Consider the following 21,525-nt stretch of genomic DNA (forward strand, 5'->3'; position numbering starts at 1 on the left):
GGTATCGCTCTGCCAGGTTCTGGTGCTGCATATACTGCTGGATAATGCGTGTGGTGTTTAATGTGCTCCTAATTGCCAAAGTGAGCTGAGCGGCCTCCATGCTTGCCTTGGTATGGCATCCGCACAGAAAAAAGGCGCGGAACGATTGTCTGCCATTGCTCTGACGGAGGGAGGGGCGACTGACGACATGGCTTACAGGGTTGGCTTACAGGGAATTAAAATCAACAAAGGGGGTGGCTTTACATCAAGGAGTATTTCAGGCAGGACTTCACGGAGGGTTCCAATAAGAAATGGTGCACCTAAGTTATTGTTCTTATTGGAACAAGCAGGTTGGTCTGGCCTCTGATTGATACATGGCTAGATTTACCTTGCTGCACCTTCTCTGTGAGTGACTGCAGTGTGACCTAGAGGAATGAGTCCGCTAGATGGGGGAGGGGGGGAAGCAAATGAGTACAAAACAAATCTGGTCTATTTCTTGTTTTGATCCACTCCATCTATCTTTTACATCTTTGGCTGGCAACAGACGGTGCAGAAGGACTGCAAACTATCCACATCTCATGGCTGCTTGGCAGAAAATGGCACAGTAGGACTGCTAGCCAACCTCATCTCTTGCCTGCCTGGCAGAAGATGGTACAGTAGGACTGCTAGCAATCTGTATCGCCTGCCTGCTCACCATAAGATGGTTCAATAGGACTGACTGCAGGACTAAAGAGAATGACCTGGTCAAGTCACTTCTGATGTAGTCCCTGCACCCATGTCTGCCCAGGCGCTCCTGGCTGACGTGGCCAGGAGCACCTCGGACATGACGATGACGGCTACCAGTCCTACTGCACCATCTGCTGCCACAAGGCAAGGGGTTGCTGCTGCTGTGTAGCAATGCAGTACCACGTCTGCCAGCACCCAGGAGACATACGGTGACGGTGAGGTGAGCGGGCTCCATGCTTGCCGTGGTATGGCGTCTGCACAGGTAACTCGAGAAAAAAGGCACGAAACGATTGTCTGCTGCTGCTTTCACAGAGGGACGGAGGGAACGGGGGCCTGACGATATGTACCCAGAACCACCGGCGACAATGTTTTAGCCCCATCAGGCATTGGGATCTCAACCCAGAATTCCAATGGGCTGCGGAGACTGCGGGAACTGTGGGATAGCTACCCACAGTGCAACGCTCCGGAAGTCGACTCTAGCCTCGGTACTGTGGGAGCACTCCGCTGAGTTAATGCACTTAATGCACTTAGAGCATTTTCTGTGGGGACACACACACTCGAATATATAAAAACGATTTCTAAAAAACCGACTTCTATAAATTCGACCTAATTTCGTAGTGTAGGCATACCTAAAGAGTGGGAAAAGATCACACTTGGAAGGCACAGAGATCCTTAAAGAATACTTTTGCTGAATGACAAACTGTAGGTTTTTTAGATAAATTCTGAAGTCTATTACATAATCCTGTCTCTCTCTCTATGGTTTTCCTAATTTAGGTGGTGTCTATAATCATGTTTTCAACTGTTTGTTATAAATCTTAAAATATCCTAGAGAAGAGAAAAAAATTCAGAGTGGGTGGATCCCTGGACTCACTGGCGGATGTTACAGCTCCAAGGAGATGGAATTTCAAAAGTGCTTTTGTGTTTACTAAATGTAAAGCTTCTACGGCTGCTCATGTTAATGCTCTTCAGATCAAAGCAAGATCATCAGAAATAATTAAAAACCTTTTTGAAAGACTGATTTCCCACAAGCACCTGTTCTAAAGGAATGGTCTGTTAACAGTTAGATTCATCTAGCTCTCACAAAGCCTACATGGATAACGCAACCTCACACAAAAGGTGAGAGCGTGATGGGAACGGGTTAGATAGGCAGAATTATTCAGTTTTCATTCAACTCTCAGAAGTGGTGAAGAAGGAAGCACAGGACAAGGGATCAGAGTCCAAAACCAGCTGTTTGGGGACTATCCAGAGCCCAATGCACCTCTAAAAGAGAGTATGAAGGTAATGAAAAGGGATATTTACTTTGATTTTTTCATCATAGAACTGCTCTTTCTGTTTCAGCTGCAATTCCAGATGCTGTGCTGACAGCTGAGCCTCACGATGCTTCTCCTCCAGCTCCTGAACACAGCAAAGATTTATGTCAGACAGATACAGAAATATAATACATGGAATTTATAAATACATATACAGGACATGTACAAAACACTCATTCTCTCTGGTTTTAAGGCTTTCTAAAATATATCTCTGAGGCCTGGGATCTCAGCTGCATGAGATACCATTATGAAAGTACATATCACCAGCATTAAACCTTATAAACAGACAGATAGATACATCAGTTGTCCTATTTTAGGGTTAGGTAGTATAATAAAAAGGGTAAAGAGATGTTTAAAAAAGAAGTCGATTCCACCTCCACCAAGAGCTGCCTCCTGAGCCAGTACTGCCCCTTCCAACCTGCTTCCAAAAAAAATTAAGGTATTCCCCAAAATGGAGCCAGAATGGTTTGTGATAATGAGCAGTTATGAACAGCTCATAGATGTGTGATGGGATTCTGAAACCCTAGACAAAAAAACCCCAATCATTTTGCAGTTAACTTTAAATTCCTTTGCATCAGATTGGCTGGTGAAGGTTTCAAATATATGCCTGGATATCTGATAACAAGGGAAAGACATGTGGTAGAGTGATTTGAATACAGGACAGGGAATTCCTGAGAGTTTAGTCTCTTTTCTGATAATGTCCCTCCCTCTCTTTCTAGCCTTGGGCAAATCACTTAGAACATAAGAGCAGTCATACTGGGTCAGACCAAAGGTCCATCTAACCCAGTATCCTGTCTTCCGACAGTGGCCAATGCCAGGTGCCCCAGAGGGAATGAACAGAACAGGTAATCAAGTGATCCATCCACTTAGACCTTGATTCTGCACTGAGGATCATGCAGGTAAACCTCTGGGTCAGTGTAGTTCTCAGTGCAGTGGTGCCTTAGTTTCTATGCTTCAGATTCTCCATTTGTAGAGAGGGGATAATCCTTTCTGTCCTCCCTACATGGTTGTTGCCAGGATGGATGAAAAGTGCTTTATAAGTTATACATTAGGTGCAAAAAAATATTTTTATCCTCAGTGGCTCACAAGGGTGAAGGAACATAAGTCACACAAAATACAGCCCTGAATAAGTTAAATACCCCTGTCTCTCACAGGTAAACCAGTTTGGCAGAGGGGGGCATTTTTGTTCTTTGAAGTTGGTCTTTAAGGTAGAGCTAGAGAGTCTCCTTTCTTGAGGCTTGCTCTCAATAGTTGAGACTTCAGAGAACGTTCTTCTCCTTCATAGCCAGGTTTGCCATTCCAACAGTTTCTGCAGCACAGGAGGCAGATCCAGACCTGTCAAGTCTTGGAAAGTGGGTTGATTGCCACTTAGCCAAGCTCCAGTTTTGTGATCTCTCCAGGTCTCCTGCCTGCCTTCCTATCGACACAGCACAGGACAATTCCCTGACATTTCTCTAGTTGACACACACGCATTTTCTATCCCCTGATCTTCCTTTTCGCTTATCTCGGGAAACCACCTTGGGAGCACACAAATGTTCCTTTGATCCAGTCACAGCATCAACCCTCCACCACACGGGCTACAAAAATGGAATGAAAGCCAGCCAAAAAGCAGTCATCTAGAAGGAGACTGCAGCATTTTGTACCCTGGAAGGGGCACTATTGTTTTGTTCAGTTGGAAAATGGCTTCTAGTACCAAGAAGCCAATTCAGCTTTCACACGGACCCACACAGTATAGGTCCAAATAGTGAATCACACAACCAGGTCAGCAGCAGCTTCAGAGTTACCACCACATGGCTGCTCATGCTAGAGTAGAAGCGCTGCCAACTCCTGAAGTGGCCCTCTGCAGCGTGGACATAGAAATGTAGTCTCTTATTTCAGATAATCTTCTCCAGCAATTCATATTCAGCTCCCTCCACCCAACCCCTGCCTTTTATTCACTCTAGCCACTGAGAACAGCCATCTATACTCCCAAGCAGCAAAGAATAAAATGCCCTTTATTTTTTATGATTCAGAACTTGGCATTTCCTTCCTGTGGCTCTCTTCATCTATAGCCAGGCCAGCAGGGCTCATCAAGTACAACTGGAAGAGTTCATTCCTTCACAGAAAGACATCATCCATTTCTTCTGAAGGCTCACCACCTGACTCCCTTCCTCTCTTCCCTCAAAGAGAAGAAGAAGAAACAGAGGCCATACCTGTTCCTACATCTCCACCCATCCTCTTCTCCCCATCACTACCAAGAACAGTTCATCAGAGTCCCTGTAAAAAATGCCCAACACCAGCTGCTTCATGGGATTAAGGAGTCTTCAGACAGAGGTATGTATATCTGACTCAGCCCACCACCCCACATACTCTGCCACTGTAGCAGAAATCACTGAAAAGGTCCTCTTCGCTACAGGGACATGCCAACAGAACAAAAGTCCAAATCTGACCTATCTTCAGACTTTTGCCAGTTGTCTGGTCACCAGGAGAAAAATAAGGCATTTATGGTTAAAGAAAAAAAAGAAAAAAATCCACTTCCTCAGAAAAGTCCAGATCTCACCAAACTGTAGAGAAAAAACTCTAGATACCATAAAAAGAAACCTTCTAACTGCAATCAGAAAAAGACAACTTTATTTTCTCTTTTGCCCTCCAAAGAGGGCTAATTCTCCAAGTCAGAACTGGCGGGACCTAAGGAAGAGACCCCTGAAGCCCCAGACCTGCTTGTCTTAGTGTTATATAAGGGCATTATGGTCCCCAACATTCTATGTAAACTTGGAGAAAACTGCAGCTCCAAAACAAGGCCCCTGGAACAGTGAAATGATATTTCTGCATTCCCTTCCGTTTTTTATGAAGAATAATAAAACAAACAAAAATGCCCAAATACACGCAAGAGGCTTATGCAACAAGTCACAATATATTACATGGTCTGTGAATACAAAGCTGGCTTTGTACCCGTGCAAGCAGCGGTCTTTCACTTATCACGCCCCGATATTGAAAGACAGAACAATGCCAAGACACTTCTTCTACCTTCTTTATGGTGCCTCAAGGGTTCTGATCTTGAAATCTATTTATGCAGCTATTTCTCAGAACAATTATGGATCACCTATCAACCTCAGGTAAGGCTATTTATACATTCCCATTGGGCCTTCACACAGGGTATGTCTCCGGTTCTCCTACAGTCAGGACTACGACCACCTGTCCAAGGGTGTTTAACATATTAGTTTTCCTGGTAGTAACCCCAAGAGAAAAAGCGTAGTGGAGGGGCAGAGAATCCATATCTATCCCTTTTCTATATTACAGGCTCATCAGACCTCCATTCAAGCTAAAAGCAACAAACACCACCAAATATGTGACCTTTTTCCTTCAACACCACATTTTTAATTAGCTCTCCTTCAGAGCAGCACTGCTGGAACGATAAACTTAGCTATTAAGGGGAGGCTAAATATGTGCTATCCTGATCTCTCGTCTTCAAAAATGAGTCAGGGTTGCTATTCCACCCCTCCTTTGGTAGGGGATCATTTTTAATTTTCAATATATCTTTTGGGTCTCCTTCAGGCACTGTAGAAAGGTAATTTAATGAAAGATAGATAGTTGATACACATATCTTTCCTGGTAGTTGAGTTTAACATATATTTTGTCTCTGGAAGCAGTCTCACTGGGGGGTGGGAAGTGTTCCCAAGGGCACAGTAAACCAGTTCCCTGTGACTGACAGGTCTGGGTCCTACATCCTATGCTTCAGAAGGAAACCCACTGTTTGAATGGGTATTGGTAGAAGAGAACTCATCAGAGCAGCACACATTTATTTATCTGCCTCATCACAAGACAATGGCTTCTTCCCCCAGGGAGGTATAAGTACCAGCAGTACCCTCTGTTTGGTTCACTTTAGACTAAATTAACCAAAAAGACTTAACAGATCTAACAATGAGAAAAACAAGAAATTGCCAACTATAGTGGGGAAGGTATGTGGGTGAGAATGGATCTCTGACAAAAATTTAAGAGAAAAACAGTTTTGATGATTAATTTTGTTCTTCTGCAAAATGTAAGCATTTGGGATAGATTAGAAGTCAGGCTAAATTGCAAGGGATTTCAAAGTTAAATACTGAAGATGTCATTGTTACACAACCCAGCACTGACCATTAAGAAGGTTATGCTTTTGAAATAGACATTAGGAAATGAATTGCATACTAGTGAGTTAATACAACTGAGTTGGAAAATTTCCTACTGGGGCAACTGGGATTTTTAAAAAGTCATTTGGTAAGAGATCATAAATGCTTCGGACTTAGTTTATAACTAACACTGCAGGCAGCAGAATTTGTGCACGGAAGTTATTTCCAACATAAAATTTATATAACATCCAAGTCCCTTATTCAACAACCCCCACCCAATTTTATGTAGTTCTATGTCCTTTCTTCCCACTCCACTGTGGCATACTCTTTCCCTTTATCTTTTGTTTTCATCCCTGCTCACCAAAATTTTGTCTGCCATCTGTTGAATCTGCTGAGATTTAGTCTGAATATCTTCCTTTAGTCGGTTTTCTCTGCGTTCCACAGTCTCTAATCTCTTCACTTGATTCTCCAGAGAATGGCGCCGTTCCTGCAGAGCAATTATGAGCTGCCATTTAAACTAAACAAGTTTTGATGATCAAACAGCAGTAAGCAGGCACTAGGAAAAGTCAGCTGAAGCCATCAGTACGTGGTCCTCTTCTACATCCAAAACCATCCCCACTCCCAAAGCCTTACCCTAGTCACATGTTCATGTTGAATCCAGATGAAAAACAACACCGAAAAGCCTCCCAGTAAGTATTCTTCAGAGAAATACATTTATAAAAGAATGAATAATCATCTGCTATTTTCTAATCTCTCTCCTCTGACAAGCTGTTACAGGGATCCTGGCCATTCAATGTTCCATAAGTAGTAGTTTCTAAGCCCAGTTACATCCTATTGACTAGTCCAGTGCAGCCAGAAATTCTCTGCTCACCTCTGCTTCAAGCAGTTTCTTTTTCATGCCTTCATTAGAGTCTTCCCGATTCTGCAATTTCTCCAACTCTTTCTCTGCTCTCTCCTTTGCCTGACGGATATTCTGAAGAAGTTCAGTTGCTTCAGAGCTGGCTTTCACAGCCTAAACCAAGAGGGGGAAAAAAGATCAGTAAATGTTAGTACAAAGTCACACACACACAAAGTTTTCACAGTAACAGATGCAAGTACAGTATGATGGCAACCTCAGATGTTCAGCATTCTGAATAAAACATTTATAAAAGCCTGGCCTGGCAGCCTAGAATTAGCACAACATCCAACCGTGTGAAGGAATATTTCATTTAGTCTCCTGAGGGCTGTAATATTTTGGTCTAATTCTGGTTGACGTCTAGTGTTAGGCTGGCTGGTTGGTGTTTAGTGGCCTGTGATGGTGGTCAGACTAGATGATATGGTAGTCCCTTCTGGCCTTAAACTCTATGAATCCAAGTTCAAACCTCTACTCCAAACTGCACTTCTGCTGTTGCAAATGTTGGAAAAAGTACAAGGGAAGGAGAACTACAGGTCTGTCTTGTTGTACCAGTAACTTCTACTGCTCTACTTGCACTGGAGTTCAAGCCTAGTCCACAAACTCAGCCTAATCCCTTGACACAAGATTTATAGATATATTTCTGTACAAGTGCTGAGAGAACATTGTGTTGAGCCACATCAATTCTTGAAAAGAATGAAATAGTAATGGTGAAAACTGGTGGCCTGCTTGAAGGACTGAGATGAAAGTGACACCCTCATGCTGTTTTGACCTCAAAAGGGTGTTCACACTACAGAGTCATTATCCTTAAGGAAGCCCCATTTCTGGAAAGCCAAAACAGCCAGCAGACTAGTTGCGTGGAGGGGTTTGAGATGCTTGCAGACGGATATGAAGCGGCTAGCTCTCTCCTCTCCCCAAAAAGAACCACCATTAGCAATGTATTAGCTGGTATAGTGTTTTCTCACATGTAGCCCTTTTGGGTGCACTGGAATTTCAGTGCCCATTAAAGTGAGACTGATAGCACTGATTGCGGCAAGGTAGGTACTGTGTATACTTCCTCCAGATGCTAATGTATCCTAATCCTGTCATGAACCCTTATCATAGAATCATAGGGCTGGAAGGGGCCTCAATGGGTCAGTCTAGTCCAGTCCCCTGCATTCTACTGTTTGACCTATCGACAGAGTAGAAATTGCTAATTGAGAAGTGATTTTATGATTAATACCAAAGTATGCTGGGAGAGTAAGCCAAGACCAAAATACATTTCACTAGAACTAGCAAGACATGAACCCAGGTCTCCAGAAATAAAAGGTTAGGATAGTGTGTTAGATGCTGTACGCCCATGCTGGCCTTTTAAATTAGAATTTCTATGCACTATTCCTGTTGTGACTCAGCTTCATTTGTAAAAATAAACACTGTTAACACATTTCAAGGGCAGAAAGCATATTGAGAATTCTGATTTCAGATACTAGCTCCCACCCCCACTTTCTCCCTCTGACATCCCCTCTTGCCGTGACTAATTCTATTTTTGACTATGAAACACAGTGCACATCTCCCCTGCATTAGGGTTTTACTGGAAAGCCTTGTGAAAAATTCACCAACCCCATCCCTGACTTTACCTTTGCCAGCTTGTCCTGCAGTTCCTGGATTTTGGTTTGCTGCTCTGTATTGATCTACAGTTAAACGCAAGGGAGAAAAAATGAATGCCCGCCGTACTTGTGATTTGTTTATTTTAGTCTTGCTTCCCAGAATCTTTGTTTCTCCCTATAATTCCAACCTGCCAAATGATCCAATGCATTCCTGCTCCTGATTTCCTCTCGACCATTTGCCATATTTCTGTCACTAAATAAATCACTTTGACAAAGCATGCAGAACTAAATAAATTTATTTTTCAGAATAATCGTATTTTCTACGTGCCATTCTTCATTCATAATGATACATACAGGGTTTTTCTTTTAACTCACCTCCAGCACAGATTGCACACAATAGCTTTGTCTTGGCATAGCTACTCTATAAGTTCAGTTGACAACAGACTGACCAAGCCCAGCTTTAAATCAAATCACACAGAACAGTCAGTCCCACAAAGAAAGAGGATGGAAGTCTGTTCATGCCACTGACTATCCATGGATGTTCTGGGTTTCTGACAGTGATAATATACTTGGACAGAATCAGGCAGTAAACTCCACTGACACTAAGGAAGCATACCTTCTCCAGTTTGGAATACAGCTCTCCTACTTCAGTTTTCCCATGGTCTTTAGCCTGTAATTTAAAAATATAAAATGTATAATTCTGAAGAAAAGTTTTAGGATCTTGGACTTCACCCAGAATCATAACCTCAGGCAGTTTAAATGTAAACAGCTTTACAGGGAATAAATGAAATTGTTCCAACTATACTGGTAATACAAAATGGCTTCCACTGCACAACCCATACCAAGTTTCCAAGGACTTGAATGCAACTCATTTATAAATCCCAGCCAACACAAACTAGAAACTAGGAGTGTAACAACACCTCTCCCAGGGAGCCTTCACTACCTTCTGTAGTTTGTTGTGACATTCAGTAGCTTTACGTTTGAATTCTTCAGCTGCCAATCGTGACTCTCTCAACTCCGATTCATAGAGATCACTACGTCTACGAGCTGAAATAAGATCCTCTTCTAACTGATTCATCATCAACCTCATCTCTTCCACCTGGGCTTGATACTCCTGTGCAATGAAAAGGGATGTTACATTTTGGAAAGCAAAGAGGAAAGACAGAGAGTGGCAAACAGTATGATAGTACCTATACGGAATAGGCAGAAAGCAGACAAAGTATGTAACGAGAGGACAAAAACATAAAATAAGAGGGTGAGAGCCAGGCAGAATACAATATCCATTCCTTTCTGGCTTGTGTCTTTCATGACAAAGAGCCAATAAGTCATTTCCAAGCCATTACCTCAGAGAAGATATGAAATGTAACCAAAAAAACTATTTTGAGGGGATTCCACTCCAGAAACACATCCATAGTTTTTGAAACAAATGGTAAAGTACTTACATGTTATTTCTCTCCCTGAAGGTTAGTGGTCTATATAGACATATGCTTCTGAGTTTTGTGCCTCTGTCAAACACCCAGATATATTCTCTCCGAGTTATTCAGCCTGACAACATGAGAATTACTACAAACCTGGGTGGTCGGGGTGGGTGAAAAGGAGAAAAAAAAAATATGTGTTGTGGCCTCCAACCATCAGTTTACTGGTTTCTTTTGATAGCTCAGGAAATAAACATATTAACCCTAAAGTAAAGTCCTCTATCATTCTTGATGGGAGTAGCGGTAATCTAGTATCAAATGCTACCTTTGGAGGATAACCCTCGAGGAGTCACATTTTCCCCCAAAAGGCCAATATTCTATGTAATTCACACCTCCATTAAACTACAATAAAGGATTTGGAATAAAAATTCTGGAGAAGTGCAACGCCTAAAAATCAAAGAACAAAAAGAACATTTGGACTGATTGTTCCAATTAGGCAAGCATCCAAGATGAGAAGTGGTGTAGATAGATCCTGAGGTGACCAATGAAGTCTTCAGTAGAGGCATTGATTGTTATTACATAGTAAGCATTTGTATAGTCCTTTAAATATACAAGGGCTTACAAGAAAACAAATCTTGTCTCTTTCCTAAAGAGCTTGCTTTTATATCTATCTATCTGGTGGGTGGGGAGCATGCACACCCAGGAGTATGCTAGGCAAGTACACAACACAGACAAAGGAATGGGAGAAAGGACATAACAGATCCTGCTTTCCATGTTATTTTCTTAGAGTCCATATACACACATTATTAGTCATTTCTCCCTACCAAACCTTGCCCATTCACCCACTGCTTTTACTTTCTCCTGTGTTCAAATTCATATTTATCAGTTAATTCTCTGCTCTCTCCACTTCCTGCCACATATGGCTGGAGGTTGCCACTAGCAGCCGTCTGCCTTAGAGTGACTCTCTGGTTCATAATACCAACAGTGGACTTAGCTGGCCCATCTTCCCACCAAGTCCAACTGTTGCAGTCCAACTATTTTCTCCCTGGATGGGGCTGGAGCTTTTATACCATAGGTGACGTAAACATCCATTGATGTGAAAGGCTATTTTGCACTAATGCATTTGTGCAAAGAAAGATGCAGAATGCTTGGAAGAAGTGTGTTCTGCTCAGAGATCACAATTTGGACCAGCACTTCCAAGAATGCTCAATTTCTAGAGCAACAATCACTTGACAAAGGAATTATAAACAAGGCCTCACATGGCATTGAGAAAGTTAATGAATTTGGGGGCAGTTAAATAAAATTTCAGTTTTTCTTGCTTCTTGATACTATTCAGGCTGTATCTTTAAGCACATCATATACTAAGGTCAGAAGAACATGTCACACAACTCAAACACACACACACACACACACAACACTTCCACTTGCACATCTTAACCTAAGGCATCCAACATTGGGCACCTGAACACAGAAAAGCTGAAGCGAAAACTAACCAGAGATTAAAAACTGTTATATAAAAATATACTATATAGTCAAATAATGTTTAGAATCCAAGTCTGAAATAATAATGCTCTCTTATACACTGTACCCAAATTGATGTTGAATTTATGACATTACCCTGAAATATCAATACTTGAACTTTATTCTCTTTGTGGGATTTGCCATTGTTGGTATCTTAAATATCATCACCTCAACAGGATTCTCCCCAAGGATGGCTTTTCTTAGGGTTTTCCCCGCAGGATCTCCATCCTCTCTCTCAGACCCTAATTTCATTTTCCTGAAAGAAATGCTCCAAGCCCTCTTATTTGCCAAGACTGACCAGCTTCTATGAATGAGCAGCAACTACACATTCTAGCACCTGAGCTTAAGATAACTCAGAGGAACCCTGTAGTGGGTTCTTTTAGACAATTTCCTCTGGTGACCTAAACAGCACCTTAACATTCTCATGAATCTTAGCCATAACCTATGTTAAAAGGTATGGAGTTCAAATTGTGTTGGGATGCAAGTTTTATTAAAATTCTTATTTTTCCTCTCTGACAAATAAGTTTGTACATTTTCAAAACCTAATCATCATCCCAAAACATTTTATATATAACAAATATTTAAAACAACTCTACTAAAGCAGCAACAGCTCTCAAAGTAGCTAGCCTTAGAACACTGTCATTTTCCAAAACAACCAGCAAAACGAATACTTAAGCTGTATATATGGTTCTGCCACATCTTGAGGGTTTTATCTGCACTTCATTAAATTTTGCATAAGGTAAGTCTCCAGACAAGAGCTATTACCAAGGGTTCTGTGCATACAGGTCTCACACACAAAAACATTAGTCAGTTAATATTTGTAAAGTGCTTTAAAGATGAAAAGCAGTAGATGATTGTCAACTATTGTTTGAACTCCACAGAAATTTCAATTTCTTTTTTCTCAATATAATGTGTTTCCATTACACCATAGAATATAATGGGTTCTGTGTGGTAGACTATTTTTAATCTTAAAATTACCCAACATTATTTGTTGTATTTTTCATTTAAGCTCTCTTTCTCCACCCCCAGTAAAACAAAGTTCACACTTTTCTGAAGGAAAAAAATTATCTGAACAAACATCTTCTCTTCAAAAAAATCTAAGTTAGAAAAAGAACAGTTCAGCGACAAAGGCAGTATTTTGAAAAACAGCCACATTCAAAGCTGAGTAGACATTGAAAATGGTTAAAATAAAACAAGATATGGGTTAATGTGGTTTCCCCCCAATTCAGAATTCCCATGTGAGGATTCATGAGCTCTAGTTGAGAGCAATATTAATCCTTGCTAACTTGTATAACGTGATTGCTTAAAATGGATTTTTCCAACATGTCAGTTTCACAAAATATTGCAACTCTCTTCTAATTTGTTTTTTTAGGCAAAGATTTCATTTGATCAGTTTGATGGACTGCAAAAAAATGTAGGAAGGCTCGAGACCATGCATGTTTGCAAACAGACACATGTCCAAGTTTGTTCTTAGTTACTTTAAGAAACTCTTCCCTCCTGCCGCCCCCCGACACACACACACACACACACACACACACACGCAGCCTTGGCATCCCACCAATATAAAAACACATTCCTGGCATTAGAACCGGGCAATACAAGCAGTGAGTTCTACTGTCAGCTATTCTGCTCCCAAGAAGCAGTTGTACCTGTTCTTTGATCTCCTGCAGTTTTCGGCTCTGCTCTCTGATATCATGAAGAAGCTGTAGCGCCTTGTCATCCTCCTGAGACACCTCCAACCGCGCCTGTTCCAGGCTTCGCTTTAAGCTCTGCAGAAAGCAAAACGTTCAATGCATAGACCCTTTGCATGCTCCTCTATAAAAAACATCCTCAGTCAAAGGAACACAAAGCTTCTCCTCAAATACGGTGAGACAACATAAATTAAGACACCAATTACGGAAACTTGCAAATTCACTGCTACTGAACTTCAATTTTTCCAGCTGGAGAAAAGCAATACACTTACAAATACAATCTACTGCGCAGAGATCTTAGTTCAAACCCTACTCTTGTAGACCAGGTGTGGAGTCAAAGAACACGCACAGTGAGTGAGACTTCTTAGCGACATTAATTATCCATCCTTTACCACTAGCACTCATCTGATGCTATATTACTACCATGACTTGCTATTTTTCTCCCCATTATTGAACTCAGTTATGTCCTTTACTCTTTTTTAAACTTTAAAGAGAAAAGGGCAGACTATTATTTCAAGGTTTGGGCAAAACCTTTGCTTACAAACTTCAAAATTAGACAAATGGTCCTGTCACCTTCTTAATGTGTATATCATTTTTCATCCAGAAGGATCCAAAACTTTTTAAATGTTGTTTATACAATAGAAAATAGTATATCCAGATGGTTCAACCCAGCTTCAGATGCACCTCTTGCTGTGCATTGACAGCCCCCCCATTTATCAAATAAATTCATGTTCCCCATTCCATTTAGATAAATAAAGTTACACTCTATAGGAAATGCTTCACACTCCACTGAAAAGCAGCCACTGATAGAGTGTTGTCTTGGCATGCTACATAGACAACATTTTGGGTTTTGGTAAGAGAGGGGAAGGAGGACAGAAAAATACCAAATCCAATGGAAAATATAAACACTATTTAAGTGGGCAGAGTGTAAACACCCTCATTGAAATTTTGCCAAGACAACAGGGCAGACATCTCTACTCCTGTAAAAATGACAAAGGATCTTAAATACATATCTTTAAGGGCCTCGTTTTTATATCCCATCTAAAAAGCAGCAGTTGCCACAGACACATTGCTATCACTACACTGGGGAATAGGAGCAGTACAAACTCAGAATGTCACATTATTGAGTCAACACCACCATATCCTGAAACATCTTTGTTGTCCTTTGAGGTTTTCCATTAGGTATTGAATAGGCCCCACCCTGCTTTCATTCTGAAGTCTATCAAGATCAGAACCCAAAAGCGGTACAGTATTGCTATTAAGACAAGAAGAGAACCAGAGTGTAGTTCCCTGTGAGCAAGACAACAGTTGTAGCTCCTCTACCATTACTACTGAATGATGTTGTAAGCACAAAGGCCAAGGAATAAAGTTTGAACAAACCCATATCTAACAGGCCTTCAATACTCTACAAACTGCTCCGATTTCAATAGACAACTATTCCTCTTCCACATTATCTTCTTTCTTTATTGTATATGCACCACCGAGACCATCATGGAACAGAAAGCTAAAGACCTAAAACAGAAATTGCACCTTCAGAGGCAAAAGGACTAGGGTAAAGGCTCACACTGCATTCTGTGATGTAGGTTGCCAGGTCCTGCTCCAGGAGGGATCGCTGGGTCTCAGAGGCTTTCAGTTCCACCTCCTTTTGGCTAAGTACAGCCTCCACCTCTGACACCCTCCGGTGCAATCGCGTCATTTCCTGCTCCATCTGCAACAAACATTGAAAGGTTTAAAAGCATTGCCAAAGCTCTATCAGTTGCTAATTTCAACACACCACATGTGATGAATTTCAGTCTCTAAGAGACTCCTAGTTATAATTCTCCAGATGCTATTTAAATTCCAATACCATTGTCTCTGCTCCTGGGAATGCACAGTTCTTCACAAGGACAGGTAGTAAGTCTAAGTCACCCCATTCATTCAAGCTGCTTGTTCATATTCAGTCATTCTTCGAACCCCAGTTAGCAAAGAAGCCACAATCATTTTTCACTTGGTTTTGCAGAGATGGGTCACTTTAGCTTTATCCCAAATCCATGTTGGACCAGAGGACGGGTCTCCCCCATCTCTTTGCAGGAAAAAATGGTCAAATCCAGCACAATGCAGGGAGACAAATAATTGCACTCTCATAAAAGTCTCGAGCAACACTTGAGTTTTTATAGACTCCAATGAGTTCTCTTTACTCAGAAACAGCAACTGTTAAAAGATGTTCACCATAATCAATGAAATGGTAACAGTTACACAAGTAGAAGCAGAAGGACTAGGAAGAGAGACTTTGTATCACTCAGAACAGAAATGCAGCAACTCTGCAACCGATGAAGAGTAAATGGCTCATGCTGGAAGAAGCAGTCATCTGTGTCATGGTGAGTAAAGGGCTATTTAAAATCCAGAGCCTCCTCTTGTTAAGTTTAACATATCTACAACAAAGGCATGGCCTAAATTCATCTTCTTCTGTACTGATCAGGAAGCCACTTCTCTGAAGGAAAAGAACTTTGCCCACCACAGATCTGGACGATCAGCAGCATCTGAGAGATCCCTTGGCATACACTGGTTGTAGATTCCTGGAGCAATGAGGGAGGCCACTCACATAAATAAATACCTTGTGACACTTGTCCTGGGTGTCCTGCAGCTCTTTGCTCTTTAGAAGGAGTTTCTTTTCCATGGAGCTGATCTTGGCTGGAGAGTCCAATACCGAGACAACAGACCTAAAAGAACAAAGCCAAATAATACATAAATATAGACAAAACAGTACAGGACTCTCCACTTAAACAACTTTGGTCAGATCATTGGGTAGTTATCCTGGGCTAAACTAGGAGGAAAGATGAGGCAAACTTTACGGAGTAACAGCTACTAGATTAGGTCAATCAACATTGTGTGTCATTAGTAACCACCATGTCAGCTCCTCTACTGGTTACAAGATTAGTACTTTCATTTACACAATAAGTTTTAAATTCATAACATCAGACAATGTGACACAGAAAGCATTTCCAGGTGCTTCTTACACATATCTGCAGGCATTACAAAGCCAAATGTCAAATTGGTTTTAACCACTCAAGAAGTTAAATAATTCACTGAAAATTCACTGCCTGTTATATTTTGTTACTGTTAAACAGGTTTCAAAAACAAAAGCAGACAGTACTAGAAAAGCAACTGAAAACCCAAATGTGCCAAACTCTGAACCACAGTGAGCTGAAGCATCTGCTCGTTAACTTGTTCTATGCTATCCCAGTCCAGCTCTCTACACCCCTTCTCTATTTCATCCACACGGACACGATTAGCCCCATGTCTAGATCTCAAAGTTCCACCAATAAGCTGGGTCTCCTGAGAAAAATCTACTTAACTGTAGCATTCATTGAAATTTGACTCCAGGAAATTGAGGAACATATTTACATTTTTTTAATCACTCTCTCTGATGTGGCTCTTTACCCTCTTAAAGTTAACCATTCGTGTCTCGACCCCAAAGGGGACCGCAAGCCTCTTGTGGGGGGGTCATGGTATTGCCACCTTTACTTCTGCGCTGCTTTCAGAGCTGGGCAGCTGGAAAGTGGCGGCTATTTGCTGCACGCCCAGCTCTGGAGGCATTGGTGCCGCCAGCAGCAGTGAAGAAGTAAAGGGGGCAATACCATACCAGGCCACACCCAGCTCTGAAGGCAGTGCCGCTGCAGCAGCAGCGCAGAAGTAATGGTGGCATGATAAGGGGGGAGTGTCATCACTTTTTTGGGGGGTGGTCATCAAAGCCTGAAATATTTACAAAAGGAGTCCCAGCAAAAAAAAAAAAAGTTTGAGAACCCTTGGCTTAAACTGATTGTAGAAAAGCCTTAGAAGGGACTATTTGTGATTTGGAGCATATGTTCGTGTTTTGTACTCTTAAACCAGATGTTTTAACTATTACCTGCTTAAATATGCATCCCAAATTATTAAAAAAAAAAATTAAAAAACAAAATCACATTCTACAGAAACAATTCCCTGTAGCAAAATGCGATTCCAACTAGGTAGTTAAGCAGCTAATAAGGGAACCAGTTTTAACAGAAGAAGCCTAGAGCTCATTGTTAGTTGAGATTTTAAAAGTACAATGAAGATGCTAATAAAAGAACATGCAGTCTGCCCACACATTGCTTGCCGGCTTCTCCTGGCCACAGCTTTGGTATGCAGCCAGTTATCCCCATGGAGAGAAATGAGCTTCGAGCAGCCCTTTGCACATAGCTACACACCCACACACAACAGCACTGTCTCTTCTTACACCAAGGAAAGTTTGATTTTACCACCACCATTTTCTGAGAAAATGTACTCCCAAGTCCAGACAGACACAGAGGGTATTAGTCACATACATGAAAAGCAATGGACTTTATAAAACTGTTCTGCAGCAGCATGTATGGAACAACAGATTTTAATGAGTGCCACCTTCTAAAGCCATTTGGAATGCAATCCTGAAATTAACCTAAGTATAGCAGAGCCCACCACTCCCAACCTGCGTAGAAATGTCTAATATAATTAAATCATTTAAAAAAAAAACCTAACAAAGAAACAAGCCTGTTAGAAGAATGAAACCCACATATCAAATGACAAGATATAATGAGGATTTATTAGAAGAATAAATCTTAGAAGTGAACGCACTGGTTAAACACTCAAATTGGTTAACTTGTCTAATCAACCCTGTCCCCCAGATTATCACCTTTAAAAGTCAATATATCAAAACATCACTATACTCCTCCAGAGAAAAATACTTATTAAATCCCATCACAGGCAGGCGTACAAACAAGGCTAAAAATGGATAGGTGAGAAAAAACAGTCCTAGAAATAAAAATTAAAAGATCACACTAGCTAAAAAAGATGCAAAGGAATCTGCTTCAAAATTCTTATAAATATAAAAAGAACTGCAAATGTGGAATGATAATTTGGACAAGTTTTTTATATTAAAATGTTAACTTTTGAGATCTCTAAATTATCTCAGCAAAAGCCATTTTTTAAAAATAATCATAGTTCCACAACATTTATCATCGCCCTTTAGTCTTCTGCTCATACTGCAGGCACTGCTCAGCAGATTCTAGCTAGTTCTGATAAAAAAGAGGACACTTGCACCACTGGTTCATTATAAATGTTCCTGTTTCATCCTGGTGTGTGTTTTTTTATTTTTAAGGAACATGCTCATAATACTGTACACACCATTTTGCAATTCAAACATTTTGCCTGGAGAGCCAACTAAACCATCTAGCTGCACTGCAACACAGGGAACAACAGGTATGGGATCCAGGGAGAAAGCACACCACGCAGCAATGGAGTGGTGGGATGGAAAAGGGTGTATTGCTACTCTTAAATGGTCCCGCAGCCAAAGTTTGGAATGTCATTAATTGGCTCTGGAGATCGCTGCTCCTCAGGTGTGATGTGTGGGATTTAGGAAGAAATAGACTGCAATCTTTCTCTCCCATTCAAAATAAAAAAGATCCCTTAAGAAATATATGTGCTGACTGTGACAATTTTTTTCTTACTACAAAAATCAGTACATCTCAACCCCAAAGCAAGCTGGTCACCATATACTGGATTTGCATGAGGCACACAAGAGTTTAGCTGTGTCCACTTCAGCTAATTCCTCCTTTCATGCAAACGCTACTAAGACTGCTTCATAAGTACCCCTACCACCCTTTTAAGTATGAAGAAAGAGTAATCAAGAGAAATGGGATGCTTAAAATCTAACAGAAGCCTTATCACAGAGATCCAAACTCCCAAAGGATTTTATGACAAGATGTGATATGTGTGCTGTAGTGTCATTGTTACATACCCCCTCATTCAGAGTTATCTCAGAAGTTAAACACATTCAATCTGACAGCAAAAGCTACCATGCAAACATATCACTCAACTGGTACCATTTCAGAATATTTAATTAAATTAACCATTAAATCAAGGGTCACTTTGCTCAGCACAACAGTGTCTGCAATTTCCTCTAAGGCGTGAAGAAACAAACAACAACAAAAGGGAATCAACTGTTGTAAATAAAAAACAGGAATGAAGGGGAATAGAAAAAACTCAAGTCTTGGTCAAATCTACAATAGAAAACGCTAACCACACTAGCTGTGCTAATCTATTTTCAAGAGGAAAATTACCTCCTTGAGTTATCATTTAAATGAATTGGCTTAATGCTGATTACCTAATAGTTCACAGATGACAGAGCCACAGCCTCTCCCAGAAGGACTGTAGGGAATGGTGCAGATGTGCTGGATGTCAGAGGGCTCCTCCTATCCTAATCTTTCCAAGTAAGAATTGCTACAGAAAAAGCAAGAGGTTAACCAAAAGGGAATGGCAAGTTCACAGCTCACCCTCTATCATGCACTGTATCGTTCCTACCTTTTTATCCCAATCTCATAAGCCTCCAACTCACCTGTGCCTCTTCCTTCTCATAGCTGTTGGTACTATCTGTCCTGCACATATCCATACTCCCCCTTCCAATCCTTCATGCTTAAGGCTAAGATTGTGTCACAGGCATTTTTAGTAAAAAATAATGGACAGGACGCAGGCAATAAACAATACATCACGGAAGCCCAAGTCCTGCTATGCACAGGCTGAAGCTGAAGAAGTCATAGAGATCAATTAAAATCACAGAATCTGTGACCAAATCATATCCTTACTCATGCTCTATTCTCTAACTTAATTTCCATCTCTGCCCTTCCACTCCTCCAGCCTTTCCATTTTCTGCTCCCTCTCAAATGCCTCCTCCATCCTAAAACACAGCAAAAACCAAACAATGATACCATCAAGATGTGAATGCAGTGAACTGAAACAGCAGAATATTATTGAAACCTTGTTCTCCCTTTCCTCTTTTCTCCCTTCACAAGGGCTGGAACAGAAACCGACCAGCTGTTAGATTAAACCTACCAGCCAGAGAGGTCAATACAAAAAATAACAGGGGAAGAAATCCTCACCAGCAAAGTATCAGGTAAAATACTGGTGACAAGGTCAGCCCCTCTCCCAACATCAGCTATTGGGGAGGGGGAAGGTGCTTAGATATCTACCTGCACCAAACATGAGAATTCCACATTTTGTATCAGCCTTACCTCTAGCTAGTAAGAGTCTGATAAATGTGAAGAACCAGTCCTCTTCACACTTCTCCAGAGTCTCTTATTGGCTTAAGGAGGGTAAGAGTTGGGGCAAAAGAGAATGAAGAGAGGTCTGCTCTACCCCTCTTCCATCCTTTTTCGGGAGTCCTCCTTACCCATGAATCATGCAAATGCCTATCTACACTGTTGCTTCTCAAGGCTTTGCCAGCCAGTGGCAGCAATGTGAAAGGAACATGATTCTTGACAGTTTGGCTATGGCCCACTAGATTCTGACTGAACATAGGACTGGAAGGGACCTCCTGGGTCATCAAGCCCAGTCCCTGCTACTGCATATAATCCCATTCATAAACTTATCACGCTCCATATTAAAACTAGCTATACTGTTTGCCCCCTTTACTCCTATTGGAAAGGTGTGCCAGAATCTCTCCTCTGATGTTTAGAAACTTTCTTCTAAATTGCCAGCCTAAATTTATCCATGGCGAGTTTATACACATTTGTTCTTGTGTCCTTTTGGTTAAATAGTTCTACTCCCTGCCTGGCATTTACCTCCCAATGTATTTACAGAGAGCAAACATATCCCCTCTCAGCCTCCATTTTGCTAGTCTAAAACCAGCTCTCCATTCTCCTAACCGTCCTAGCAGTCCTTCTACGCACCCATTCCAATTTAAATTCATCTGTCTTGAATGTGAGTGACCAGATCGGTGCACAATATTGCAGATGAGGCCTTACCAGTGCCTGGTACAATGGAATTAATACTTCCCCGTGTCTACTGGAAATACCTCACCTGAGACATCCCAGATGTAGTGAAAGTAACAGGGACCTTGTTAAACACAATCTACTGCTGCTGCACAAAACCGGGAGCAGCAATAAAGGCACTGGCACTATCAGTCTGCAATGACAGGAAACCAGCCCGGCATCACTTAGCAACCATGAGCATTATAATTCATTTTTAAATGAAAGTTTAAGCTCTGCATTGATGAGTTAGTACCTCACATTTGCTAGAGAAAGCGCCCCCCTTACTACTAGCAAGTACACAAATGATTCCTTCAGCCTTACCCTCTGTTCGTTGTTCTCATTCACTGCCTCCTGTCTAAAATTAGATTGTTAAGATTCCTAGGGCAGGTAATAGGTCTTATTTGTTCAGTAAAGTACCTAGCACATAGTGGACACTTTATAAATTATAAAGAAGAAATCCTCCTCATCCCCCAACCTGGCAGTGGCATTGAGATCATTAGTTACTGCACTAGGTCAACACGAGTTTAAATACTGATGTATCC

The 21,525-nt window shown here is 41.2% G+C and overlaps 1 protein-coding gene across 1 annotated transcript in view; it reads right to left on the reverse strand.

The window, feature by feature from the left end:
- CIT (citron rho-interacting serine/threonine kinase) overlaps window positions 1-21,525 on the reverse strand; it is a 94,989-nt gene that overhangs the window by 46,848 nt on the left and 26,616 nt on the right. The window contains exons 11-19 of the mRNA XM_073313406.2: window positions 15,799-15,904; window positions 14,770-14,913; window positions 13,164-13,283; window positions 9,522-9,692; window positions 9,195-9,248; window positions 8,609-8,662; window positions 6,972-7,112; window positions 6,462-6,587; window positions 2,005-2,100 (exon numbers count right to left, since the gene is read on the reverse strand). Coding sequence (XP_073169507.1) covers window positions 2,005-2,100; window positions 6,462-6,587; window positions 6,972-7,112; window positions 8,609-8,662; window positions 9,195-9,248; window positions 9,522-9,692; window positions 13,164-13,283; window positions 14,770-14,913; window positions 15,799-15,904 — 1,012 coding nt within the window. The remainder of the gene's footprint in view (window positions 1-2,004; window positions 2,101-6,461; window positions 6,588-6,971; window positions 7,113-8,608; window positions 8,663-9,194; window positions 9,249-9,521; window positions 9,693-13,163; window positions 13,284-14,769; window positions 14,914-15,798; window positions 15,905-21,525) is intronic.

Source organism: Lepidochelys kempii, chromosome 15 (genome assembly GCF_965140285.1).
Source record: "Lepidochelys kempii isolate rLepKem1 chromosome 15, rLepKem1.hap1, whole genome shotgun sequence".
In the NCBI taxonomy this organism is placed as follows: domain Eukaryota; kingdom Metazoa; phylum Chordata; order Testudines; family Cheloniidae; genus Lepidochelys; species Lepidochelys kempii.